Here is a 12,947-nt window from a genome sequence, read left to right as displayed (position 1 = left end):
TCAAATCCTGAACTTGGTTATATCTGCAAAGACTCTTATTCTAGATATGGTCATGTTCTGAGGCTCCAAGATTCCATCTTTTGGGGGCTCCACTTAATCCACTCCAAGAGGCATAAGAAATGGGCACTGAGAAGGGGGCAAGGGAGGAGGGGGAGAGGTGAGGCAGAAGGAACATTCAGGCAGGAGAAGCCAGCTGTCCTAGACCAGCATTCACTGGACCATCAAATCTCCTTTTGGCTCCTGAAACCTCAAGTCAGCTGTGGCTGCCCAGACAGAGCTTTCCACCACCTCTGGTGTCCCCATCATTTTCTTTTCTCCAAGGCCAGGCACCACGAAGAGCCCATCTTCTTGAGGGCTCCCAGGTGCCCCTGCGCCTCAGACCCCCAAGGTCCCCAAGTCCAGGAGGCAGGAGAAGATGCCCTGCCTTTCCTCCCCAGGCACAAGGGACTTTTCTCGACTTCCCACTTCCCAGAGCCATCCTTTCCCCCTCCCTAAATCCTCCCTGTTGGAGTTTGGGCCATTTCTTCTGATGGGGCTCATTCCCAACCTTGGCAGAAAATGCTCTCAGAGATGGAGAACCTTCAAGATGCATGGGTCAGAACTAGAATATAAAAACATCTGCATGCATTCCACAGTTTACACTGCTCTTTGTCCTACATTGTCTCCTTAGATCCTCACTATTGCCTGCGAAGGAGATAGTAACCCCATTTTACAGAAGGGAAGACTGAGGCTGTCAGAGACCTAATGACTTGCCTGAGTTTATATAAACTTGAGACTCCCACCCCAAATGTCCAACTCTAGCTTCTAATGCTATTCCTACCAACTCTACCACACTGGGCTCAATCCCATGAAGAATCCTGTCCATGTCAGGACTTGAATCCTAGGAACAGTGAGCTCACCACCTAACAAAACAGCAAATTCCACTGACAGTCCCAAGTATCAGAGAAGCTTCCTACACTGTAACTTGCCCTTCCAACCCTGGCCTTGGCAATGGACAATGCCCTGCCCTAGTCTTCTCCAGGACACATCTCTCCATTTCTTACCCATTTCTTGAAATGTCCCTTCCAGGTTACCCTCTCTAGAAGGGTTTCTGGCCTCTTGATGCCCCACCTACATCAAGGACACAGGTCCTTGATTCGTGAGGCAGCTGCAGAGGGTGATTTTGGACAGGTGTCCCCCGGCACTGTGCCCAAGTCAGGCGGAACTAAGGTGAGGACTGTGCCTGCTCTGGAGGTTACAGTCTCTTTGCCCATGGCCAGGGTCTGAGGGCGAGGCCTGGCCATCTGGCCACCTTGGCCATCTCAAGGGGGCCACCATGGGCGCTCCTGGGCAGAGGGAGTCACTGTGTCACAGCACAATAGCAATGTCACACACTGGGAAAGAAAAAGAAAGGCAACCACCAGCAAGCCGAGCGGCTGAGGAACAGCTGAGCTGAGTCACTGCAGCCGGGCGGGTGGAGGCGGCTGCAGGGGCAGGGTGGGGGCCTCCCAGGGATAGAGGGAGGAGGAGGGGACACCAGGCCCACCTGGCACCCTCCCCTGGGCTTCTGGAGTGTGGAGGGTCAAGGCATCTACCCTCCTCATCCCGTGGGATGCCCAGGCATTTAAGCTGACCATTAGGACGTCCAGCCAGCTGGCCTCCAGCTCCATTCCCAGCTCAGCCACCACCTGACCCCCAGGCCTCCACCAGCCATGTCATCTAAGCCTCATTCTCCCCCTCTGTCTAGTGGGGTAATGGCTGCCTCCCCTACTCCTGGGCCAATTACTGAAGGCCATGAGGCCAAGTGCTCAGGGTGGCATCTGACACCCGAGGAGGCGCTGAGTGTGCCCAGTGACTCTGCTCACCATCACTATGAATGAGAAGCCCTAAGGTTTTCCCAAGCAGGATTCTGGGGTTTGCCTAGCGGGCCTCCCTGACTCCTGCCCCTGTCCCTTCCAGTACCCCATGAGTGCGTTGCTGAGGCTATCGGTGGTCTTGGGCTGTTTCCTTGTTGATTTTCCACACCTCCCCCTTCATGGGCCCCAGTGGCCCCGGGGGCCCAGGGTCCAGTAGGCTGCCCCTATCACCTGCCAGGATCCACACTGCATGGTTCCCTCTGTGGCCAGGCGGGGCTGCAGAAGCAGGCTCCGAGTCCCACTCTGCAGAGTGACTGCACCTGGCACACAGCACTTCTAAAACCTCTCTGGGAGCCACAGCAGATTGTGCTGGCATCCCCCTATCCTCACAGGAGGCCCCTCAGATGGCAGGATGCCTCCATCCTGCTGAAGCTCAGGGTTTAGGGACTGGAAGCCACCCTAAAGATGACCCACACTCTCTCCCTCAGGCCCTCTGCCCAATGCCACCCAGTGATAACAGTGGAATCCCTGCCTTGGCCAGTGCTTCCAGGCCCCCTCCCCATCGATGGTCATGCTGGGATTTCCTGAGCCCCTGGCCCAGGAACCAGCACCATGGGCCTCACCCCAAACCAGGAGCCCATGTGATCCCAGCCCCTCCCTCCCTGCGCTCCCCGCTCTCCCTCAGCGGGCGCCTGCCTCTCCCGCCCCCACACTACCGCGGGAAGGGGTTCCTATGGCACCCCTTCCCCCGCACACACTTAGCTCACTGGCAGCCCATCTGCCCCAGACAGTGAGCAGCAGATGCCTCTATGCACAGTGGTGCCTGAAGTGTGGCCCAGTGCCTGCTGGACAAGAGCATGCCAGCCCAGTGCGAGGCTCACGTGACACTAGGTTGGGGTAGGGGCCCCTCACCCAAGGTCAGACCAGGCCATCCAGACAGCTCACCAGGGCTGAGAACCAAGATGTCTGAGCCTGGAATCAGAGTGGCCCTGGAGAGAGAGCTGGATAGGCAGCTCTCCAGCAGGCTGCTCCTTTGAGAGACAGGTTTCTACAGCTCCCTGACTCCCTGGGGAGGGCCCAAAGTGAGGGGGTTGGTGGTCCCCATGGACAGACCCTACAGGGCCAGTCACTGCACAAAGCATGTATGAAGGCTTAGGGGAGAGGCTTCAAAGCACCCAGCTCCTGCACAAGTGTAGAACCCTCACCTGGGCCTCACAGGGCTCCTTACTTGGTCTGTCTTGGCCCCTTGGCCTTCTGGGCCCCAGCCTTACCCCAGCTCCCTCAGCAATCTTCTTTCTCTCTCTCTCCTGAGTTCTTACAACTGACAGGGGCAAGTGGCAGAGCAGGGTCAAGGGACCCCAGAGCTGGGCTTCCTGGGGGGTGGTCACAGTTCCTGGATCCACTGGTCCTGGACTCACCTACTATTTCCAGGATGCATGTGGCCAGTTGGCAAAGAGCCTTGTTTCCATGGCAGCAGCCTCTAGCCCTGGGTCCACTGGGGAAGGGCTGGCTGAGGACCCTAAGAGCTTTGTCTTTACCTCTGTGTTGCCCTCCCCAGCCCAGGGGCAGAGTCTGATAGCCCATGGGTGGCCAGCGGAGCACTAGAGGGCCAGCCCAGCCTGGGGGAGGGAACTGCTGGAGGGCTGCAGTGCCCCATCCACTGAGGTGAGGCAGTACACCTACTCTTCCGTCCTCAACAAAAACAGGAAAAGAAATTGGCTAAGCCTGGAGCCCTGTGGACTCTGACTTGACATTAGCTAGATTTTCCCAATTCTGGAAAGAATTGGAACATTTCAAGGATCTGCACACAGGGCTGTGAGCTGCCAAACCCTTATCTTGTTCAATGCCTTGTGCCCTGTGTCCTGTGTGAGACGTGAGGGGGAGAGAGGTGCGATTGTCTTAGGCTGGTGTTAACCAGCCTGCCTGGGGCAGAGGGCTGGAGAGCTTGGCCTCCGAGGACCCCATTAACTGAGACTCCAGAAGCCATGACAACTAAATTCACTCCCAAGCCCTGCAGCACCCCTTTCTCCCCCACCCTCACCCTTTGTTTTCCTCCCCTCCTCCCAGCACCCCCACGGTGCAGGCAAGCACACGCACTGGCACACACGCACGCCCCCGGGCCGCCTCTGCTCCCCTCACATCTTGCGTTTGTTTTGCTTCAGCAGGGCTCGAATGGGGACACGCTGCACTCTCACAATTGGCAGCTTGCTCTGATCCCCCTGCGCCCCCCCCCCCCCATGGAGGTGCCATATGTCAGTGTCATGAATAAGCATGAGGCTCCATGGCTGGGGGGCTGGGAAGTGGCACCTGCCAATCATCAGCTGAGCAGACATGGGGTAGGGGCTATCATGGAGTGGGTCACCACTACCAGAAGGGTGAGCCAGGTGGGGGGATGGTATGGGCAGAGGCATGGGAAGAGGGTGGGACCAGAGTATGGTCCCTGATCCTCACTAGGGGGACACATCTCTAGGTGACCACTGCACTTTCCTGAAAACAAGCAAAACCCAAAAGGCAGGGTGTGTCCATGTGGGGATGGCCAGAGTCCATGAGCCCTGCCTCTCAGTCTTGTCTCTGCCTGTGGGCCCGCTGGCCAGCCCACACTACCTCCTCCAGAATACCCTCCTCCTGGGCCAAATGCCTCACCTTGTGCCTCTCCCCAGCACGTGCTCCATCTGAGCCTCCCACTAGAGAGCAGGGGACCCAGGCTTCACCAGCAGGGAGGAGGAAGGAGACCCAAACTCAGCACTTGCACTAGGCCAGGCACATCTACACAGGGCCCCTTTCACTCTCACAAAACTCCTGGGAACTGGCATTATTAGCCCCATTTTACAGGTAAGAAAACAGGCTTAGAAAAGTTTTAAGTAACTGTCTCCAAGTTTTACGGCAAGAGTCAGGTAGCTGAATTCTGCTCAAGTGTGCCAGTATGTTGCCAGAGGCTCTGAGCACTGGGTCCAGGGTGCTGTTCTGTGTCTGTACTGCCCCGGGTGCCTGCCACCTGACTGCCTCCCAGGGCCTGGTCACTTCTCCTCCACCTCCCTGCCCTGCCCTCACCCCTGTAGAGTCTACCCAGCCCTGAGGATGCTCTTATCATGCATCCTGGATCCTGCAGAGGCCACACAAGTCATGGGCACCTGTCTGCACATTTGTCCTTTCCCAGTAGTGTCCACCCCCTGACCAGCAGTGACTAATTCAGGCCCGACCCAGCAGGTGGCTGTGGAATGAATGAAGGAATGGACAGAGTCAGGCTGCAAGGTGAGAGCCATGCTCTGAGTGCACCGGCGTGACTACAGAAGTGTGTCCCAGGGAGATGGAGGTCAGGCCCCGCCCACCCCACACCCCAGGCCCTTTTCCTCATTCCCAGCCCTGCTGGAGACTGAGGCAGGCGATTGCATGGCCTGGATCGGATTAACTGCTCTGAGTTAACTGGCTGTCCCTCGCCACCAGCATGACGGATCTCGCTTGACATTTCCCTAGATAATTAATTGATACCCAAGTAATTTGTCATGGAGACCTCATTATATGCCAACTGGGTCCCCTAAGCCGTTAACGTCTGTGCCCCAGAAACAAGATTGGCAAGTTAATAATGAAGCCTTAATCATGCTATTCCCTGCTGGCATGGGAAGAGAATTACCCAGAGACAAGATGGCATGCTGCTGGGAAGAGATAATGCTTTCTGAGGGGTTTAAAATGGAATGTCCTGAGAGTCTGGCATGCCCTTCCCTCAGTTTCCCCAGCCAGGTGCGCCTTCTTCTGGTGACAGTGCTCTCACTGTCCACAGAGGAATGCCCCTCCATGAGGTGGGCTATGGCTGACTCCACTCCCTGGCTCCAGGTTGGACACCTGGTCCCCCCTCCCTTCCAGCCACAGTGATCAAATTAAGCAATGATCACACTCCATCCAGAACCTAGGCCTAGGGCTTTTAAGTGGAGCTTTTGTGACAGAGGGACACACGTCGCCTGGGAACACTACAGGGGAGAAAGAAAGCCTGGGCTGCTGCCAGTTATCCAGCATCCAGAGGGGATGCCCCTTGGGTCAAAGGGACAGAGCAGACATGTGTTGCAGCCAGGCCACACATAGCCAGCTCTGCCCTGGAGTGAACTAACAAGCCCCTATTATTAGCTTAAGGTGGTTTAAGTTGGGTTTTGTCACTTGTAATCCAGAGAGTTCTCAGCTCAAACACCTACAGGCCCTTACTTCAGGATTCAAGCTTGTCTGCAGAGCCCAGGTGAGGTCTGTTCACAAGAGAAGAAGTCCTGGGCAGGAAGACAGCCCAATGCAGAAAGACAAGGCCTGGACAGAGGGGATCCCGGTGGAAGAGGAGGAAAGCTAGAGTAGAGGCCATCCAGCAACTGGGGCTGGCAGCCCAGGCTGACATGATGGCATTGAGTTCAGCACCGTGGACAGCAGTGGCTTCCGCCCACACAACACTGAAGGCCCAGAGGAGGAAACAGAGAACTCCCACCCACCTAGGAGACACAGGACAATGAGGTTCATCTTGAGGCTGTGGACAGACTCCTGAGAGATGTCACAGTGTCCTGTGTCCTGAAACAAAGACTCTTCTGGGTACTTAAAAATCCCCCTTTCCTGGCCTTGCCATTTTCTAGGGTGGTGTTAGGGTGGAGTTGTAGTTCTGAAGAAGAAATCAGATAATGCATCCATTATAACAAAGGAGCCAACACAGGAGTGAGATGAGGGTGGGAGAGGTCCCTGGTGCTGGATGTGCATCAGGTATACAAGGCAACTGAGTCAGGTGGGTACAGAAGGAGTGACACAATATTAGTTATGCTTTGCCAGACTAAAATATTATTCAGAAGAAAGGTATATTCTCTTATAGTTTCTGAGGGGTAAACCTGGAAGCAGATGGGCTAGTTGGTTCTGGCTCAGCGTCTCTTATGAGGGTGCAGTCAAGATAATGGCCAGGGCTGGGGGCACCTGAAGGCTTGATCAGGGCTGGGGGGTGTACTTCCAAGATGGTGCCCTTGTATGGTGACTGGCAGGTGGAATCAGTTCTCTGCCATGTGGACTTCACAGAGCAGCTTATGACACTGCAGCTGACCTCTCAAAGTGAATGATGAGTGGGAAGAGAGGGAGAGGGAGCACCATTAAGAAAAAAGTCTTAGTGTGTTTTAGGCCTAGCATCAGAAGTGACACATCTTCACTTCTGCACCTTCATACACGTCACACAGATGGCCCTAGTTCAACGTGGCCAGGGGGTTATATCAGCCCCAAGAGGCCATCTTGGAAGCTGGCTACCACAGGCTCCAAGAAAAAAAAAATAAATTCAAGATGCCCTGATGCTTTTAATGTACCAAAAAGGGATTTATATTTCTATTGCAGAGTTTGAGATTAACTAATGGATACACAGAAAATAACCAAGCCCAAAACATAAGGCAATTATCAAGTGCAGGAAAAACAAAGAGGTTGTACAAAAATGGAGATGTAACTACATTACATTACTCAGCTATGAATAGTATGTGCAAAGAAAGAATAATGCAGACATTGAATTCTGATTCAGTGAAAATGAGAAGATGGAAGGAAAGTGTGTGGGGGCTATGTGAGAGGAAACAAACTCTCAACTCCCATAGCAGAAAATCAATGGATGATTTCTAACTCTAGGGGAGAAAGAGGAGGAAAAGAAAAAAAAAGAAAGGCAACATTAGCATGGAATTTAGAAGTAAACATGAAAAAAACAACCCCCAACACCAAAAAAAAAAAAAAAAAGAAGAAGAAGAAGAAGAAAAAAACCTAAAAACTAAAATAACAAAACTTTGCATTTGAGCAGGGGAAGTCAAGAAAGGAGAGGAGTGGGTGGGTTAGGATCTACTGGATTTTCATTACTGTTTGACTGTTTAAACTATGCATGTTTAAAACCCTGATTTAAAAAAAAAACACAACAAAACACCAGTGCAATTTAAGTAACTAAAAGACAAAAATACTCCAGCCTGCTCTCCACTCCCAGCTCTCCACTGGGCACCTGTGGCCCTGAGAAAGGGCCTAGGGAGCTGTCTCTTCTTCCTGGAAAGAACCCCCAACCCACGCCCCATGTGCTGGAGTCCTCCCCTGCTCCACCATGAGCCTCTAGTGGTCTTCCCAGTCTCTCTCTGAGTTAATCCAGGTTGGCTTACCTGTCTGTCTTGGGACTGCATTCTTCCTCCACTAGCCTACTTTTCACCTTCCCTGCCCCCTTCCCAGGTCTTCTGCTGGTTGGGTGGAGAGGAATCAAACTGGGGAGCACCAAACCCTGTCCACAAGCAACAACTGTGCCCCTGGCCCCTCCAGCCTGCATTCCCTACCCTGCCCCGAGTGCTGCCCATCATGGTAGGAAACCCAGAAGTTGCTCCTGTTTCCCAGGGAGGTGAAATGGGGATAGTGGGCTGTGCTCCATCATTTCCATGACACCTCTCCTAATTACCCAGTGTACTATTCATTTGGATGTCAGCGTTGCCGCATGCCTGTGCCTTTAATTAATAATTTGGTAAAACTCCATGCAGAGTCTCACCAGGGCAGTGCAACAGGGACTACCGGGGCTGGGTCAAACCTCCAGCGGGTGGGCCAGGCTGATGAGGACCCCCATCCCCCCGCCCAGACCCAGCAAGTGCAGAGGCCTTAGGCTGGAACCCAGGGCCCTGCTTCCTTGTCCCCAGGTGTTCCCATCAGACCACAGAGCCCCAGGTAAAGCCCCTTAGGGAACCCTTCCAGAGGAGGGAAGCAGACCCTGAGGGCTGTGTGTGTACAAGTGACTGGGGTCTAAGTTGGGGGATTGGCTCCCCTGAAGCCCAGACTGGCCCTTGAGCCCTGGAGGGTTGAGACCCCAGGAGCCTAGGAGTGGGGGGAAGGTGTGGTCAAAGGGGCCAAGGATGCTGGCTCAGACACAAGCTCAAACAGGTCAAAACCTGTGATCAGAAAGTAAGGGCACAGAGGAGGGATCCTTCGGGCAGCTAGGAACATGGCCTGGCCTTGACCCGATAAAGAACTCCCAGGCCTGGGTGTCCTTTGTTCTTGACTGCTCCAAAAGTAGGGAGGGTGGGCAGACCAGGGTCCTGGGGGCAGGTGCCATGAGGGCCCTGGATGTGACCTGAAATGGCCAAGTCTGTCCACCAGCTCATGGTAGCCTCCAGGCTCAGTCCCTGGGAACCTGGGAAAGGGGCACAGAGGCTGCCAGGCTAACAGGAAGATCTATTTGGATCTGATTTGAATTATTGAGTGTTTCGAGACTTATTCTTGGTTCTGGGGCAGGCTGTGGTCTGTGAAGATGGATATCATCTCGGCCCTATTTTTAAGGTTCTGTGGGAAGAAGCCCAGACGCCACTGCACTTAAGGCTCTTGTGCAGCCTTCTGCAGGGCAGAGCCCCTAGGGGCGGGGGGAGAGGCAGACAGGACATGCCACCCCCAAGCCCCCGCCCCATTCCCATTGCTTTCCTGCTCTCCCATGAATGACCCCAGCCAGCAGGCCCTCAGGCTCCACGTTGGCTCCCTTCAGTTGCTTCAGTGCCACCCCCATCTTTCCAACCCTTCCACATGAACTCCCAGCTTGGCCTACCCCTCCGAGATGCTCAGGACTATATCCACAGCCACCCCCCTGGCGTGAGCCAGGGGTCCCAGCAAGCTGCTGACATGCTCTCTCTCTTCCTCTCATCTCTGATATGGCCTTGGTGTAGCCAGCAGACAGTACCAAGGAGCCAATGGGTCTGGGCACTGCTACAGATTCTCCTCCTCCAGGCTGTAACTGAAGCTAGTCCTTTTAAAGTTCAGATGCCCACCTCACTCCCACCCCCACCCATAAGCTTTCCATGTCAGGCTTAAGCCCCCACTCAGCCCACCCAATCTCTGCTATCCTTCAACTGCTTCAGCTGAAACCTCTGAGGTCAGGCCAGGATTTAGGTGGGGCCATAATTAGATTCTGATGGGGTGGGATTTACAGTCTTTGGGGCTTGTGGGAAGAGATGGCAGCCCTTGAAAGCAGAGCTAGGTTGAGTTCTGACTGTCTGAATCTTGCAGAGGACCCTGTCCTCCCACTCCTCACTCAAGCCAGGGGCACTACAGAGGCATTGTGGGGGTGGGAAGAGCACTCCTTAGAAAAACCACTCACTGCCAGACTGACCCAAACTGCTAAAATCAGTAAGCAAAGTGGAAATACTACTAACAACTTTATAGAAATAGAAAATTTCACAAACAATTGTATGCCACCAACACACTAGACAATCTGGATGAAATGGAAGAATTCCTGGAAATACACAAACTATCAAGTGATTCAAGAACAGAAGATTTTCATAGACCTATAACAAAGAGATTGAATCAGTAATCAAAATCCTCCCAACAAAGACAAGCACAGGGCCAGATGGCTTCACTGGTGATTTTACCAAAGGTTTAACAAGAATCAACAACAATCCTTCTCAGACTCTTCCAAAGCAGAAAAGAGGGAACACTTCCTAACTATTCTATGAAGCCAGTATTACCCTCATATCAAAGCCAGACAAAGACATCACAAGAAAAGAAAACTACAGGCCAGTATGCCTTATGAATATACATGTAAAAGCCCTTAACAAAATACTAGCAAATCAAATTCAGCAGCATAGTAAAAGGATTATACACTATGACCAAGAGGGATTTATTCCATAAATGCAAGAGTAGCTCAAAATATTAAAGTCAATCAATATAATACGTCACATTAACAGAATGAAGGAAAATGATCATTTCAAAGGTGCAGCAAAAACATTTGATAAATCCAACACCCTTTCATGATAAAAACACAGAGAAACTAGGAATAGAAGGAACTTTCTCAAGCTGATAAAGGGTATCTATGAAAAAACCACAGCTAACATCATACTCTGTGGTGAAAGATTGAAAGTTTTCGCCCCCAAGATCAGGCACCCATCTCTCTACTTCTGTAACAGATAGATATAAAAGGCACTCAGATGGGAAAGGAAGAAATAAAACTTTCTCTATTCACATTAAACATGATCTTATATATAAAACCCTTAAGGGACACAGACACAGACACACAGACACACATAGACACACATACACACACACACACATTAGTGCTAATAAATGAGTACAGCAAAGTTGCCAGATATAAGATACAAAAATAGTTGTATTTTTATATACTTGGAATGGGCAATTCAAAAATAAAACAGTAGCATCAAAAACAATAAAATACTTGGTAATAAATTTTACCAAAGGAAGGATAAGACATGTACAAGGAAAATCACAAAACACTGTTAAAAGTAATTAAAGAAGATATAAATAAGTGAAAAGACCCTGAGTTCAGTGACTGGAAGAGGTAATACTGTTAAAAATAGCAGTGCTCTCCAAATTGATCAGTGCGATCACTATCAAAATTCTAACTGCTTTTTTGGGGGAGTAGAAATGGACAAGCTGGTTCTAAAATTCATATGGAATTACAAAAGACCAAAATATCCATATGCAAACATTATCTCACAATGGGTCAAAGATCTAAATGTAAGAGTTGAAACTACAAAACTCTTGGAGGAAATTTTTGTGACATCAGATTAGGCAATGGTTTGTTATGACACCAAAGCACAAGCAACAAATGAAAAATAGATAAACTGAACTTCATCAAATTTTAAAACCTTCACTCAAATGACGCAATCAAGAAAATGAAAGGTGACTTCCCTGGCAGTTCAGTGGTTAAGACTCTGCATTCCAATGCAGGGGCTGTGGGTTTGATCCCTGATTGATCCCAGGCTGTCCCTGCCTCTGACCACTAATGCCTCAGTGTGGAGCCCGGCTGGTGCTGTACCCCCATTCTTCATTCACTGGGAAATGACTGTGCCCCCACATGTATCCACATGACTCCACATGTATCCTCATACTCAGTCCCCCAACTGGATCAAACAAATGCTCGGATCCTTGCAAGGATCTGGACAGGACACAAACCTGAGGCAGGAGAGGCACTGCTGGCACAAAGGAGTCAGAAGTCACAGGTACTGAGGTGCAGGTTCCAAAGCCACCACATCCCGGGGCCTGGGGTGAGTGGGCAGATGGCCCAGAGCCTGCTAGGGAGGGCGGGGTGAGGTGGGGCTCCCTGTACACCCCTGGCTGTGATGAGCAGGTATTTTTTTTTTCAGTCCCAGGACTGGGTGGACAGTGGAAGCAGAGGTGAGAAGAAAGACGTGCCAGTGTGGACATCTGGGGAGGACTGGAGATCAGAACCTGGGACAGGCCTTCCCGCCTGCAGGAGTCCCCTTGGAGGTGCCTGTGGAACATGCCAGAAGCTGCTGAGCCCAGCATGCCTTTGGGTGGAGCCCATAAGCATGTGAGTGGCACCCAGCAGCCCACTTGACCCCAGGAGGTCCTCTAATCCCAAAGCCCCCCAACCCTGGAATGGTCCTGTTTCCTACTGCAATGTCCTAACAATGCCTTATACAGGGCTTCAAGAACAGAGGTTAAGCAGAAGGGGGACAGCACCCTGCAAGCCCCAAACAGCTGGATGCCTCGCTCATTTGTCCCCTTTGCTTCTCCCAGGAGCCCAGGCCTGGAGGAGAGCTCCTTTCTCATCATGAATGAAAGGAGAGACACCAGAGCAGAGAACAGAGGGAGTGCTAAGACCTGGGGCTTCCCTGGGTTTCTCTGCCAGGCTGTCAAACCATGACAAGCAGCTCCTTCTCGAGAGGCAGCATAAATGGCAAGAAAGGCCTTCAAAGATTCTTCACATTTCTCGGCAAAGATCCCAGAGTTCTTAGGGAACCTGGGGTCCTGGGGGTGAGCTGGCAGGTGGAGGACTGGGGGCTGTGGGTGGAGCCATGTGCTTTCCTGGGGTTTAGCTCACACTGAGGGGTGTGGCTGGGCAGGGTCCAGAGTCAGGGATGAGGCAGAGCTGTTTCCCAAGGTGGAGATGCCTTTTGAGATTGGGCCTCTGGGGGAAGAGGCTGGCAGGGCGGAGTGCATCAGGATGGTAGGGATGGGGGAGAGCTATTGGCACTTGAATGCAGCACTTGAGCTGCCCACCCTCACAGACCCTGGCCAGGGCAACAGACGCCAACACCCACCCCTTCTGGCATCAGTGCCAGCCCTCTGCCTGGTACCCTATCCCTTCAGCCTAAACTGCCCCTGTATGTCCCTTCCAAGCTCAGCCTCTTCCAGGCTAAG

General features: G+C 52.3%; 1 protein-coding gene across 3 annotated transcripts in view; it reads right to left on the bottom strand.

The window, feature by feature from the left end:
* The window catches only part of ENDOV (endonuclease V), a 90,220-nt gene that overhangs the window by 64,254 nt on the left and 13,019 nt on the right, over positions 1 to 12,947 (bottom strand). Inside the window, exon 10 of one of the 3 annotated variants that reach the window (XM_065910012.1) lies at positions 10,028 to 12,054. The exons of the other annotated variants lie outside the window; for them this stretch is intronic. Coding sequence (XP_065766084.1) covers positions 12,005 to 12,054 — 50 coding nt within the window. The 3' untranslated portion in view covers positions 10,028 to 12,004. Of the gene's footprint in view, positions 1 to 10,027; positions 12,055 to 12,947 lie in introns of those variants that run through there. 3 annotated transcript variants of the gene reach the window in all.

Source organism: Muntiacus reevesi, chromosome 18 (assembly GCF_963930625.1).
Source record: "Muntiacus reevesi chromosome 18, mMunRee1.1, whole genome shotgun sequence".
NCBI classification, from domain to species: Eukaryota; Metazoa; Chordata; class Mammalia; order Artiodactyla; family Cervidae; genus Muntiacus; species Muntiacus reevesi.
Note: the sequence above shows the minus strand (reverse complement) of the source record. Positions and strands in the feature narration are given on the sequence as shown.